Source organism: Gossypium arboreum, chromosome 8 (genome assembly GCF_025698485.1).
Source record: "Gossypium arboreum isolate Shixiya-1 chromosome 8, ASM2569848v2, whole genome shotgun sequence".
In the NCBI taxonomy this organism is placed as follows: Eukaryota; Viridiplantae; Streptophyta; class Magnoliopsida; order Malvales; family Malvaceae; genus Gossypium; species Gossypium arboreum.
The window spans coordinates 4,506,527-4,522,603 of NC_069077.1; the positions used below are offsets into that span (position 1 = coordinate 4,506,527).

General features: G+C 29.9%; 1 protein-coding gene across 3 annotated transcripts; it reads right to left on the minus strand.

Moving 5' to 3' along the window:
- Positions 1-1,092: 1,092 nt before the first annotated feature.
- On the minus strand, positions 1,093-6,268 carry LOC108454808 (flowering locus K homology domain). Of its 3 annotated transcripts, none has more exons than XM_017753400.2 (7): positions 6,053-6,268; positions 5,066-5,544; positions 3,000-3,252; positions 2,374-2,522; positions 2,004-2,282; positions 1,642-1,836; positions 1,093-1,483 (listed from the first exon to the last, which is right to left on the minus strand). In XM_017753400.2, exons 2-7 carry the CDS (start codon positions 5,528-5,530, stop codon positions 1,313-1,315), a joined length of 1,512 nt encoding a protein of 503 aa, XP_017608889.1. In that variant the 5' UTR covers positions 5,531-5,544; positions 6,053-6,268; the 3' UTR covers positions 1,093-1,312. The 3 variants fall into 3 exon arrangements, with proteins under 3 accessions (XP_017608889.1, XP_017608881.1, XP_052874059.1); XM_017753392.2 differs by having other exon boundaries at positions 2,374-2,531; XM_053018099.1 differs by having other exon boundaries at positions 2,374-2,531; positions 6,016-6,062.
- Between the last annotated feature and the right edge of the window lie 9,809 nt (positions 6,269-16,077).

The following is a 16,077-nucleotide window of genomic DNA, read 5'->3' on the forward strand; positions in this document are numbered from 1 at the left end:
TTACTTTTCACTTGCATCGTGGATGTGCTATATTAATATTGTTGTTTCAAAATATAATAATATTATAATAATTTAAAATAAAAAAATATGATTAGATTCTAAAAACTATGTTTTATATCAATTAAATGATAATTTATGAAAAGACTTAAAAGCCCGGGGGGGTTAATGGTAGTTAGGATAAAAGTTCGGTTATGATTTGGTGTTCAGGTGGTGTAGGATTATTAAATTCAAGAATCACTTGCTTTTCTATGTCCAAACATTATTTTTATTTTTATTCTTTTTCAAGTTAATGTTCCATTATCTTCTATATCTCTATTATTCCCACTCTATTATTCTTCCAGTTTCACATGCATCAATAAATAAAAATAACTTTGCTTTTACAAAATCACGTTAAACCCTAATCATTGAAATGTTCACAAACAACCTTAATCAATGTTCCTTTGGCAGTTGACAAATAATGAGAATACTAAAAGCATGAGATTTTTTCTAATTAGACTTTGTACAAAAATTGTGTAACCCCTCCGGCCCGATAAGCCTCACTCAATTTAAGCCGGACATGGACCTTAGGCTAGCTCAACCTGGATAAATTCAATTTAAATAAAAATTATTTTTAAAATTAATTATAAAAATATTTTATTAACTTTTAACAGTAAACCCATTTTTTGGGTGGGGAGGCCTGGACTTGAAATTTTTTAAAATTGAATAGCACATTTACTTCTAATATAACAATTACTAAATTTAAATATTAATATCCAACATTTATGCTTAATATATATTCAAATATTAAAATGAATATTAAAAGTAATGATTCTTCAAATATACAACATATTTAAAATACATTATATTGAAACATTCACGTAAATTTTAGATGAACATTTTATTGAGAATAATATCTTCTTTTTTATAAATTAATATTTAAAATCATATCCAATGTTGAAAATAAATTACCATAAATGAACTTTTCCTTCCAATTTATTCTTTAAACAATTTCTCCAATTGAACAAGCCACTTGGAGCATTATTCTCTACTGGATTCGAAGTTAACAACAAGATCGAGTCAATGCTATAAGCTTTAAAACAAGAGACTTAAAACTTGGGAAAAACTGGAGATGAACATTAAAATATCAAAAGCATTGAAAATGCATACCATAAAATCTAACATGTTTTGGTTTGCTTTTTAACTCATGACGTTAAGCAAAGATTACAACTTTCTACAGCAGTCCATTGTCCATACTTAAAAAACAAATTTCAGTTAATTTACCCCCAGAATTTTCTATCTCTAAGACAACATCGAAAATCGAAACAATTCTGACTTAGTACCCATAGTTTGAGCCATAAACAGAGCCATACCCTCCCGCATGTCCGGGATTGGATGGTGGCGAAGCATATACCGAACTATGAGCTGCATAAGGATTATAAGCTTGGTCTGCAACCCCACCTGCTTGTGCCTGAGCTGGAGCCGCAGCAGCTTCAGCCATGAAATTCTGCAACATGATTAATTGATATCAGTATTTAGCCCACCATCACAATCTATACAAGACTGCCATGATTAATTCTAACTTGATTACATGATTATTACACAATCATTTTTGTTTTTTATTTTTAAGTATCATTTTTAGGAAATCAGGGCAAAGAACATTGCCTGTATCAGTTGCTGAGCAGTTTGAACTTGTGAAGCAGTTCCACTTATTTCGACTGTCATTTCACCAGGGACACCCCGGGTTTCTTGAATGGTGACAGTTGCCCCACTAGCACGTCGAATATAGCTAATACTTGCACCAGCTGTCCCAATAACAGCATCAGCATAAGATAGTGGAATTTGCATTTGCTGAGTGACCTATAAAGAGAAAACACAGAAAACTTCATTATCTGGTCTAGTTCAAGAACCACGACCATTCATCGACTTAAAATTTTGCAGGACTGGAAATATTGCCGTTAAAACAAAGAACCATAACAGCAGCTGGGGCGGGAAAATAGACACCACAATGTAAGTAGGCAGTATACCTGTGTGATCATTGATGGTGCATTCTGGGGATTTGATGATCCATGGGCACCCATTGGCACTTCTCTTCCATATGCAGAAATACCCTGATGGGGCTGTTTTTCCATATGAGGTGGCATATCAGCAGGAGGGTAGTAATTGTCCATTTGCCGAGGAGGTGGCATGTACTGAGGATTATGACCATAACCAGAACCTCCACTAGCATTTGGAGGGACACCTTGAGGTGGACCCCAGGATTGATGAGGTGGCATGTGATCCATCTGATGATTAGACCTTTGCATCTGGTAAAAACATATAACAGATTTTTCATTACATTTTATGGAAAAGGAGAGGCACAATTAACCATCGGTGAACTAAAAATTGGAGCCTCACATGCATTTCAAATAACGGAATTATACTGCGGTCCACTAAGAACTTCCTGAGATGAGTTGCAATTAGCTCCACTGCTTTGTGCACACCAGCTGCTTCTCCAACAACTTCAACAACCCTATCATCTTGAAGAGCAAAGACGGGAAGGTCTTCTGCAGAATCTCATTTTATTTAAACATAGAGAAAGAAAAAGAAATGTCAACATATCATCAAAAGCAAAAAAAAAAAATTACAAACGAAATCCTTTTAGGAAAATGATATAGCCTGAGATTATCAAACAAAAGATGCCAAAACTAAACAACATCAAATTATTAGGCATTAGTACTAAAAATAAACCATATTCTTGAATTTAGGTAGAAATCAGAAGTCATATTGTCAACGTTATGATTTAATTTGAGAGCAGTATGATTTAAGTTGTGAGCAGTAACATTACTATGATTTAATTTATGAGCGGTAACATTACTCGCCCACAACTTCTTGAAACGCATACATGGAGCAATATGAAATGAAATTAAGAATAAATTTAAAAATAGCTTATGCAGACTGAACATTAAAACTCTACTCTTTCAGCACCGCTAAGTATAAAGAAAAAGCAAAAGATGTAAGAACAGAATCTTGAGGAAAAAAACCTGCTCCCAGAACTCTGACAATACAATTAGAAGATTCCTGAATGGATTTGACAGTTGCTCCCTGTTTTCCAATCAAACTTCCGGCTTGTGAGGCAGGGACTAGCAGCCTAGTTGAAACCTTGGTTCCCGCAGCCGTAGGTGTATGAGATGGATCACCCTCCAAACCATCAACAATGCGTTTATGGACCCTCAAAAGTCCATCCATGGCGGGCGGAAGAGAAGAATCAGGCTCCTCCTTGGCAGATACCATTACCTATTGAAAAGACAAAGCAGTGGCATCAGCACAAAGGCCAAGTGTTACATCCCAATTCTTACATCCCATCAGCAAATATTAAGAATATTGTATCACATGGGTGAAAAAAATGCCATATTTGATCAGATTAGATATGATCTATTACATGACATTAAACTCTCCATACTTAAAAGAAAACCACTTTTGAGTTTGTTCAACAATGATGCCAACTTTTACAAGAACTGTTCTATTTCAGCAAGGTTATAACTTTTCCTTAGTTGAGTTACTTTTCTCCAATTGGATGCCCAAGCATCTATACATACTATTAGCCTTGTCTGCAGTAAGGGAACACTTACTAATCAAGTGGTTTTTACCTGTTAAGTTTTGTAAGTTATTTAGATTATAGATTTTGAATTTTATTAGGAAACATATCATATATGCATTAAAATCTGTTATTGAGTCAGTTTTTACATGAATTTGTATAACTTTAGACCCTAGTTATTGTAGCCATATTTCTAATAAATAAGAGTTTGATTTTAGCTTGAATTCCACGGATCGTTAAGCTGTTTCCACAGGTTCCTTTTAGAGTTTCTTTACTATCTGGAGGCAAGACACCAATCATCCAGGTTCTGAAGTTACCAGAGAGAAAGCAGAGCTTCATGTTCTGACAAGATTTCAAACTTTTGGAAATTTGAAATACTCAATGCGGATCCCTGCTATCTGGGACTTTGGATCCTCAAAACTGGAGTCTGATTGATGATTGACTCCTTGCCTTAAAATTTGCAAACAGAACCTGCACAGACTCATTGTTGTTATTGCAGAAAAGGGAACTGTATCTATATTCTATCGATTGCTTCTTATGATCTTCCTTACAATCTTCTTCAATTACCCAAATCTTCAAAATGATATCATGCCTTGGGCAAGTAGTTGACTGCCGAAATGTTGCAACTTTAAGAGGTAATGAACAATTATTATGTAACAAAGAATTATACTTATTAAAATTACTGCTTCTTGAGTACTGAATCTTACATCCATTAATTTAGCTCTTCCATTCTTCTTCTTGTTTCTTAGTTGTTTTCTTATCTACCTCTATAGGATTGTCCCTCACAAATATGTTAGTAATATGGGATATGTATAAGTAGTTATGAAATTAGTAACTTATGATGGATTGACAGATGTGTTTCCAATTAAAAAAGGGGGGCACCAAGTAATTAACTATGAATCTTATATTTTTTAATTTAGCACTTCAACTCTTCTTCCTATTTCTTTATTGTTTCCCATATACTTTAATGTTTCTACATCTTGGTTCTTGTAGCCCATGCCAAATATATTGAGATTAAGGCTAGTCAGTCTACTTTGGTTTATAAAATTGTTCTAGATTACAAAGGAATAAGTTAAAGCTTAACTTTGATTTGGTGATGTATGTTTGATACTTACCCTTTTTTGTATCATCATCATGTTTACGATATAAACCAATATATCATGCATGTAAGCAATTTCAAATACTAGGAGCTTTATTATTTAATATAGAGAGAATCATTCCCATAGCATTGTATGACTACATCACTTCACTAGAAGCACGAAATGCCAAATACATGCACATGGAATGTCAAACAAATAAAAAATTGAAATGGCAAAAGTTTCCAACAAGAATCAGAAAATATGCAAGAAATTGTAAGGGCAAAGAGCAGTCCTGCGATTACTGTCTGCTTAAGTTGCCACTTTTGCAGTTAAGGAAACCGACTTTGTGCTGCACAATCATTCTATATAACAGTCTATTCCCAGAATCAAAGTCAAACATAATTAAAGCCAAGAAGGAAAGTTACAAACTTACAGCTCTTTCTGTCGTCCCTGGAGGACCATCAAGTATCTTAATACGTGCTCTCGTCTCCTCAACTATTTTTTTTATGAATTCCCCTTTTCGTCCAATTATACTACCGACCTTTTGCGCGGGAACCAACATTCGAAACACACTCTCTCCAGGCCATCCAGGCCACTTCTTTTCACCACCTCCAACTACTGCCTCGTCTTCATGTTCTACTTTTGGTTGATGTTCTGATTCCTGCTGCAAATTTTGCTCCTCCAGGTCCTCTTCCTGATCTTCCTCCTCATGCAAGTTCTGCTCCAAGTTAACGTTGTGGACCAAGCTTATATTGTGTTCCAAGTTCACATTGGGTTCCAAGTCCACGTAGTTCCCTAAGTTCAAGTTATGTTCCAGGTTCGGATTCTGCTCCAAGTTCTGAGGTTCTTGTACCTGTTCCTCCTCATGTTCAACAAAGCTTTGATCAACTTCAGCCATAAGCCCTTTTTTTTCTGCAGAAAAGGAAGAAATGAATATTACAATGCAAATATTTGTGTCAATCTGACTGTTTTTCAAATAAAAGTAACTAATATGAAATATTAATCAAATTGCGCCAACCTCAAATCCCACAAATCAAACATTCAATTGTTTAGCCATGGTTCTACACAAAAATAAATACATGAAACAAAACAGAAAGAAAACAACTGAACCCAGTAACAGCAAGCAAATAAACTCCCCAAAAAAAATTGCATTTAACTATAAAATCAGAACTACTCACTACTGAGAAAAGCTTTATAGAACCAATTCACAGAAGAAGAAGAAAAACTAAGAAAAGCCCAAGCTTGTCACAGAGCAATTCAACTCCAAAAGGAAGTGTATATCATTGCAAAACAAAGATAACCCAGTAATGAATAAGGCTTAAAAAAACTCAAATCAGAAAAAAAAAATGCTTGTATAAGATATGAACTAAAACATATACAAACCCTAAAGCACGAAAATTGATTGAATTTGGATACTTACATGTGATGATAAGAGAAGATAAGAGCAGGAGGGTGATGGGTTTTTGAAAAAAAAATAAAAAGAAATATAAGCTGGAATGGTGAAAAATAAAAGAGAAAATAAAATCTAGCTAGGTTTTGAGGGGTTTTTAGAAGAGAGAAACGGGACCAGAAAATTATTTTTGTTAAAATTATCTGTTCTGATTGGAGGCGGTTTTTAGAGAAAGTTGAATTTGCAAATTTCACCCTAGGTTAAGATTAAATGACAAAAACAACCCTGCAATTTGGGTTTCATATTGGGCTGAGCCCCTTTGAATTTAGTGGATTTGGGTTTTCCAAGTTGGGCTTTAAAGAAGTCTCAACTAAAATAGTTATTTATTAGTTGGCCCAAAACGTAAGTTGATTTTATTAAGCTTCCATTAAATATATTCACAATTATTTTTTAGATCGCGCTTGAATCATACAAGGTAAAATTACCTCTGATAATCAGTGCCAGCCGGTGACTTAAGCTCACAACTAAATTATATATTTTTACGATAATAAAAATATAATTTTATTATTTTAATAGTTTATATATTTATAATTTTTAAAAAATTAAATTAATTTTTTAAAGGGGTTAATATGTAATTTTATTATTATTAATTTAAAATTTTATAAATTATAAAAGACTTAAATTAAATTTTACCATTTTATAGGGGCAATGACCCCTGAGTCTCTACTACACTCCGCCACCGCTAATAATAAGATAACCGAAATATAAGATTATTTAGTATATTATTGAGAATGTTACATTATCTATTTGATTCATTCGATTTAGAATACAAATTTTATTATTTAATTGATAAAATGTAATATTAGTTTTAAAAAATATTTTTTATTGATTGATTGTTGCACAATATTGGTTGTTATGGTTTAAGTGCAAATTTAATAATAATAAAAGGTAATTTTGATAAATATAAAAGATAATTATTTGATACATTTGCATAGTTTTTAAATTTTATAAGCGAAGTTAAGAGGTTGACAAGTATTATTTATTGATATTTTAAACACAGGCTAAAAGGGTATATAAGCCCCTAAATTATTGCAAAAAATTTAATTAAGCCCCTCTGTGAAAAATGCACTCAATTAAGTCCTTAAACTCTCAAATTGCATCAATTAAGCTCTTTGACCAACGTTTTTCATCTTTAACCGTTACAATGTTGATGTGGTTGTTAACGGTTCTGGCATGGCACTTCATGTTGGTGATAAAAGAAACATTATTTATTTTTACTAGAATGAACCTAGACAAATTTCAAAACTTTAAAAATTTTAATTAAAAAAATATTTTAAAAATTAATTTTTAAATATACTTTTGTAAAAACATTATTAAATTTTATAAAAAATTAAATAAATTTCCAAAAAAATAAAAATTAATAAAAAATCATTTAGAAGTTAAAGTCAGGAATATGGACATATGTTGTCCAGGTTCAGATTAGACCTGAACAAACTTATGTCCAGATTCAATGTTAACTCCATTTATAGTCCAATTTAGAGAAATAACACCATTTTGATCCAAGATGATATTTCGCCATGTACTTGGCTGTGAGAAGAACGCAAACGCCACATCCAAGAAGACAAAACTTATGAAGCAGAGTCGGAGCAGCAAAGGTAAAAGGATCGTCCTTTCACAATGATAGCAAAGAAACAAGCTCCAACGTAAATAACTAAATCAGACGCTAAAACCTTAAAAGACTGCAAAACTTCTTGTGAAATGCAGTATTTCAATGTGAACCTGGACAACAACATGTCCATTTTCAATGTGAATCAGGATAACCATATGTCCGGATTCATTTTGCACTTAAACTTTTAAATGATTTTTATTTATTTTTATTTTTTTAACTTTTAAATTTTATTTAATATTTTTATAATTTTAATATTTTTTCAAATTAATAATTTTTAAAAATTAAAAATTTAAAATAATATTTTAAAAATTTTAAAAATATTTCAGTTTTGAAATGAATGAACCAAAAAAATATTTCTTTTATTTTTTATTTTAAAATTTTTAAATTTTTATTTTTTGTCACATGGCAGTGCCCATAAATCTTATTTTCAATTTGTTCCATACAATTGGCTACACATCTTCATGAACCCCACTTTTCACTTCCTTCACTCAAGGGCACAAGAAGTGGGGGACAATGGGCAAATGGTCCCTCCATCTCTAACCCCCCAAACGCACCATTTTTCTTCACTTCTCATAAATCATTGCCGCCAATTGCTCCTACAAGATTTAGGCTAAATTAACTATTAGATTATACGCTACAAATACAATATCAAACGATACTAAAATTATTGTCAAATGTAACAATGAAGTGTAGAATAATGGTTGTCTATCTTATTTTTTAACTATTTGGTTGGAAGGTTGAATTCTCGTTAATAGAAATGAAGTACATTTTATGCCCAACCGTTTACCTCTTTGGAAAGCACTAGCAAGGGTAAAGTCAAGAGAGTTGGTAAGGTCTCGATCCTCCCTAAAATGAGTAATGGTAAATATGCACTTTAGCCTTCCAAAATGATAAAATTTTAATTTAATCATTTTTAAAAATATAAGCTATTAAAATGATAAAATTACATTTTTATTATCATAAAAATAAACAACTTAATTTTACCCCTAAATGAATTTTTCAACTTCACCCCTGATTGCCCTACGATGGACCAAAAATAATTTATGATAAAATATAATACCACATAAAAACTCTCACTAATGATCTAGTGATCAAAGGATATTCGCTCCACAAAATCCACCCAAATTTGAGTTTCTAAAGAGCAGTTGGAAGACTCGATTTAAAGGCAAACTCCCTGATATATGTAGTGTGTGTGAGTGACGTGGATATGAATAAACATAAAATTAACTTGATTTTACTAAATTTTTTTCTTAAATTTAGCTAATGTTTTCGTCAACATATTACCCAAATATAATTTGACATTCTCTTCTAATTTCTACAACATGCCTTTTAGTATAATGGATGTTTATATATATATGAATGGTTATATTTGTAATTGAATTTAGCCATTTAGGGTTGAATCCCAATTCCAAAAGAAGTGGTGGGAGGCAGCTCAAAAATGAAAATTTGTCTAAAAAGTAACAGTCTGAATCTTTTGGACTTTTTGGATGAAACCTTGAAAGTGACAAAAAGTTGTCGTCCTTTATACTTTCTTAGATCAAGTGAGAACTCACCCCTAAAATATTGAATTTTTTTCCCTCCAACCAAACCCAACTATTATCAACAGTCTTCCCGGCTCTTCCCATACAGTACAATTCCTATATTAAATGAAAGGTGAAATTTCCTTCAAAGTCCTTTTATTATAAAGATTGGATTAAAATAGTCTCTTATTATTACATAAATCACTTTAATCAATGTACTGTTAAAAATATTGAAATAAGACTGAAAAAGAAAGAGCTAGCATTTACAATTAAAAAATATGTGAAAATTATTTTATTTCATTTGCAGTTCAACTCTCAACAAAATGTTTCATTTACAAAACTATAAAAAACTTTCAAAATATAATTTTATTAAACAATAAATAATATTTTTAAACGAAATTTGACATTGTTTGATTATTTTTATTAATGTATGAACTAAATTAATTTATTTAATAGTAAAAGAATTAATTTGATTTGGTCTTTTAATTGACAAGTATATCCTTAAATGTTTTCTTTATTATTTAAACTCAATCTTTCAAATACTAAACTTTTAATTTCAGTATATCAAAAAAGTACCATATTGGGTATTTAGAAAGTAAAAGTACCACATTAAAAGATTCATTATAAGGAAAATTTTTCATTATTCAAAAAAAACCAAAACCAAAACCAAAATAAAAATCAATATTATTAAATTATGCGAGTTAAGTGAGATGACAAGAGTCTCTCTTACCTTAATTAGTGATTGAGGGTTTGACCTTCGCTTTGGATATAGAGTAGCTTTAAAACTTGTGGCCAATGTTTTCCCCCTTAATGGACTTATGAACAAGAAAAGTTAATCATTGGGCTCGCTCATATTATGTTTTATATTAGTAGAAAAATATGAATATCTAAAAAAATTAACGTGAATAATATATATTTTTATCTGAATAACCACATTATAAGTTTTGATCATATCTGCTCTTTTTGACACAATACCGCAATCTATAAATAAGAAGAAAATGCGATCCAACGCACTCAAATCCCATAACAATAGAGTCTTAATAATATAGTTAGTTGGACTTTGAAATCAACTCATTAAACGTCGGTTTTATATTTAAAAAACCTAAAAACAAAAAGGAAAAGCTAAATTACCATAGACATCCCTATATTATTCTTTGGACCATATTTTAGTCCATTATTTGAAATAAGCAAATTAATTAATCCTTGTAGATTACTTTGTTAAAATTTTCGTCAATGTGGAATTTTAGTATCACACAACAATAGCAAAAGAAAAAGTATTTGTACAATATGGGTCTGGTTTTGATATATAATGGAATTTTTTTTTCTAACTCAGTAATTACATGACTTTACTAAGAGTCAGACCTTATTTTAGACTGTTGAATATCATTCTCCAGTAAATTCTGAACATTCTCAGGTGGCTCAACGAACTAGCATTTTACATTCAAATCTTCATTTGACATATTTGCTATACAATCCGCATCCTTATTTTGCTCCCTCAAAATATGTCGAAATTTAACTTGTCATTCCTTCAAAATCATAGAATGTATAAGTTGAACTTCCAAAAGATTATTGCCAACTGCATATACATTACTAACCATATCAATCAAGATAATATTATCACTTGCCACTTCAATTTATCGAAACCCTTCATGCCAAGCAACCACAAACCCCTCATAAAGTGCCCTTGCTTCTGTTTGGAAAATGTCAAATCTACCAATTCTCATGTCAAAACCAAATAATCAATTCCCCTTATGATCTTGAATCACACCACCCATAACAACAAATGATATATGTTTTGGTACTGTCATCAATATTAACTTTAAACTCAATATAATTTGAATCACTAGTTGATAGGCATTAATTAGATGGTTTGCGCATACATTGACAGCCCATTTATTGGTTATCTTTCATTTCAAATTACAATAAAAATTATTATACTCACGAAATGGGTACACTCCGAAATTAAAATTGGTCATGAGTTTCATAATTTGTAGCTCAAAAGCTTATAATTGTACAAAATCACATAGCTGGCCACTATTGATTGAAGTGAGGTAAATAGTAACACAATTGACAACCCAATTTCACGGATATTTGTTGCATTGTTTTGGAACTTTTAAATGTCAAATTTTGAAAAATATTGAGAATTTGAAAATTCATTAAAATTACGTGTTAGGTGTAATTGATTATCGTAATTGAAAGAGTAAAAAATGTGAAGATGATTATTTTTAGATTTGTAGAGTTTTATCAAGAGAATAACTCACTATCAATCATCAATGTAAGTTATATAAGTTCAATTTACTCATTATCTTGTAATTTTACATTTATACATTAATCTAATGTCACCTTTTCTAGAAATTCTTTTAAAAAGCTTATTTACAAATTGAACAATAAGAACAATTTGTTTACGATGAATTTTGCAATAAAAATAAGTTATTTGAATAACAAATAACAAGTCTTCTCTTAAATAAACATATATTAACTTGTAATTATTTAATAAGCGTCTTCTTTTAGAAATTAAATCTCTTTGCTTAAGAAAAATAGATCACTTAAAAAGTCTTCAAGATTTAAGGTCCTCGAAAAAGTCATTTGCTTGACTTATATCTAAATAAAATTATTCTTTAATTTTATCCAAATAAACTTGAAAATTTGATTTATGTAAAAGGTTTCTTTAGATATAAATTAAAATTATAAACTTGTTTGAGTTAAAGTTTAATCAATATGGAAAAATGTAATAAATTATTTAAATAGTTGTTGAGTATTAATTCAATTAAGATTGTTGTTGTTGTAATAATAAGGAGAACATGAATTGAATACATTTAAGTACATATTATGTTTTGATTTAAAGATTTGAAAAAGTTGTGGGTAGTAATAGAAAGCGTAAAATAAAACATATCTAAATAAGAAGAACCTAGGGTCGATTGAGTATTAGTTCAATTAGTATAGACATTATTGCCAATACAGGAAGATATTTTTTTTTAGTGCGCTGAAACGCATTATCCTCCTATTTATGGGTTGAAGAGGGACAATGCAAAATCTTAAGTATTGAATAAAAAAACAGATATAATCCGAATGTATAAAGCAATGAAATCATAAACTTTTCTATTAATTTAATATTTTTATGATATATATGTTTTTTTGATACAAAGATTTTCTGACATTTTAATGTAAGCAAATTTAAAATAAATTGAAATATCTCATATTAGTTTACTTGCACTCCATAATTCCCCCCACTTTCTCATCTTGAATTCAAAAATCTACTCACTTTACAACCTTTTTTTTCGCACCTTCCAAACACAAACTTTTTACTGTCAATATTGAAATAGAGAAAAACCCTCAAAATCTGCCATGGAAACACTGTTTTATGGCATCATGGGGTACCCACCACAAGCATTTGAAGGCAAAAATGAATATCTCGTCAATGGGTCCCTTTTTCTTAGCATCTTCCAATCCTAATTCCTACCAAACTTCCATTCTATAATTAAAATCCAAATGAATTTCATAAATAAATAGCCTTTGGACAATTAAATATTTTTACTATTTTATGTACCCATTTTATTAATAAAAGTAAGAGATCAAGTAAATTAAAGATGTTCAAGGATGAAATTGAAACTTTTTTTATTTTAGTTATAAAGATAATAGAATAGATAAACCTAATTTGAGTTGATTAAGTGTGAGTTTGGATGAGCGTTACCTTCTATTGCGATACATTTAGTTTATTTTTTGTTTAACGTTACAGTATTTAATTTAATTGTCACTATTGTTTTTATATTAACAACAACTAAACGCACCATCCATCTAAATTTACATTAAGTTTGAAAGCGGGTTTTCATTTTATTAATCAAAATAATATTTTAAAACTTTTAAATTTAAATTTAAATATGATGGATTCAAATTGGTAAAAATTACGTGAGATGGACAAATACGAGTAAAGGAGGTTTGCCCCTTTTTAGGATTCTCCGACAAAATAGCCGTTGAAAGAAGATGGGGTTCACTGTAGCACTGTTTGAACAGAAAAAAGGAAATATGAATTCATTACAGCGTCAACTACCGTTAAGTGTCAACCCCCACGTTGTCTCTATTTCAATTTCAATTCAAAGATTCAGCCGGTTCATACCCTACAAAAATCGAACCGACCGACTGGAAACCGGTTTAATTATGTGGTACCTGATAAATACCCAATGCTAAATGGGTATTATATTGATGATTTGATCCATGGAAGAGATTTAATTAAAGATATTAAATTGGTTACCACGTTTATTCAATAAAATAAATACTGCTAAACATTATTTTAAAAGTAACTCAGATCCTTCCTAATTAAAATAAATACAATGCATTAGAATCCCAATCTTTTGTTGTATCGCTTTATATTAAACTTTTCTAATATTAAATTTATATATCAACTTTAGTTTAATGTGCAATTTGATACATGCACTTTAATTTGGTACAATTATACGTGCGAAACTTGAATTATGGTTCATATGTATATATAAAACTTTAACTTTGATTCTATTGTACATGTTTAAAGAAATGAATACATATATTAAACTAATATGATTATTTGTATAAGTAATATATCAACGTGAAATAGTGTTAATTTGATAAAATTGTTAATAACTTGTGAAATTTGAATCAAATCAAAATTTTATATATAAAATCGTACAAAATAAAAGTTCATATATAGTTTTGCAGTCTATTACACTTTGTTAGAACGAGAATAATTTTTTTGCTTGGGTTGTGGGCTATTTTGACCTATGGGTATTCGACTTTTTTATTTTGCGTTCAAAGTAGTGGCATGTTTAACAAAAACAATGATTGGATATTGGCTAGGATTCTACATCTCCTTAAAGATTCAGATGATTGTTAAATAAAGTCATTCACTGGGTAAGGCTCCACAGACGTAGAACCGTTGTGTTTGAATCGTGTTAACCAACATTGCATGTTGCCTCTACATTACTTTGCATTTAACCTTTTTGCTCTAACAACAATTTGAACGAAACAATTTTTCAAAAGCAAATCGAAATTTTTCACCTCTCAATAAACTCATTAGACGTACTCCTCGGCCTAATACCCACAAGGGCCCTACCTGTTAATTATCATACCTAGCACCAACCATAACGTCCCATCCATCTGAGCTTATTGAAAACACATATAATTGTCACCCTACTTAGGCCTATAGTGATGGCCCATCCATCTGAATCACTTGTAGGAGCTTGGCACGTGACATCTCGGGACTAATGCTAAGAGTATATAAGCTTATGTGGAAAAGGGATCTGGATCTCTCCTTTTTCATCCTCCTTCCTTTGATTAAACCACCCTATTGAGCAACCCTCTGCCTTGTATTAAACAATGTGAATCGCATACTCCCTTTTGTTAGATAAACCATCAACACGGTTTATGAAAACTAATCCTTTTATGAATCTATGATTGTCCCTCCCAACAATTTCGTCTCCAAAATTCAAACTCATATTCTACTTGAGATTGTAATGTTTGTACTTCTACCACACTAATCTTTAATTATTATTCAAATAAACTATTAACTTTTAATATATAACATTTTAATTGTATAATAAAAACATAGAACAGATCATCCAACTAATGCAGTGGTAAAACCAACATTATTGGTGTAATCAAGATTAATAAACAAAAATCTAAAATGTTTTAGGGGATTAAACGATTGGGAAGACATTTTAATACCTTTTTAGTTTAATAATTGTTCTCTTTCCATACTCAAAATCTGCAATCTTTTTTTCTTTTGATTTTTTGAGTTTTTTTAAAAGATTTATTAGACCTAACCAAGATCACCAATTTCGCCAACATTTTTACATTAATTTTATTCATATTACTAATGCAATAATAATTATTATTATTGTTTCAAAGATAGCTAGCTCTAATAGTTGTTATATCCAATAATACAGATAATATTTTGTAATATAATATTTAAATTTTATAAGCTTTAAAACAGTGTTACATATTAATTTTATATTTTTAAAATTAATATAATAAACCCATTTAATTTTTAAATTTCAAATAAAATCATTATTGTACATATAAACTTTAAAAAAATTTAGGTATAATTTATAGATGATAAAACTCGAACTTAAGATTTCAAAGTTTTCATCTTACCAATATAGATAATATATTCCAATATTTTAATCTTAATTTTGTTTAATATTTGACAAAAAATATTTTGGGAGACATATTTGTGAAATCAGCACCATTTATTCTTCAACAAAATGATCAAGATGTGCTTAACATTTAAGGTTCAAGATAATCAACAAATTAATTAATTTGTGGGATACACTAAGTTTGAGGAAATAATTCAACTTTAAATTTTAGATCCGAGAATTATTATATTAATTTACAAAAAGAAAAGAAAAGATGAGTCAATTCTTATAATAATGTCCTAAGGGAAAGCACATACTAATCAAGGTATTTAAAATTAGATGTAGGATTGAATGGGTTGGACTATTAATTTGTTAGTTTGATTAATTCGATTAAAATCATTAAAAATAAAAAAAAATTGGTTCAATTGTCAATTCAATTATTTTTAATTAAGTTCGTTTGGTTTGTATCAATTCACGGATCAATTGATCTAAACTCTTATTCGAATTGATATATTAACCATTGGTTGGTCCAATTTTAAAACCATGATATTAATAATATACAGTTCTTTGCAATAATAAACATATTAATAATAAAAAATATTAAATTAAAGTTAAATAATTCCTCAAGCGCAATCTAATAATTAAAAGGAGTTAATATACTATTTAATACTTAAGTTTAAATTTAATGTTTAATTTGGTATATGAGTTTTTTTGTCCCAATTTGATACATGAGTTTGGTTTCAATATTCAAAATTAGTATCA

Coding starts and splice junctions, on each gene's coding strand:
- LOC108454808 (XM_017753392.2), bottom strand. CDS start 5,530: ATGGCTGAAGTTGATCAAAGCTTTGTTGAACATGAGGAGGAACAGGTA. Junction 3,253..5,065: donor CAGGGACGACAGAAAGAGCT/GTAAGTTTGTAA, acceptor TCTTTTCAATAG/GTAATGGTATCTGCCAAGGA. Junction 2,283..2,373: donor TTCCGTTATTTGAAATGCAT/GTGAGGCTCCAA, acceptor TGTTTTTACCAG/ATGCAAAGGTCTAATCATCA.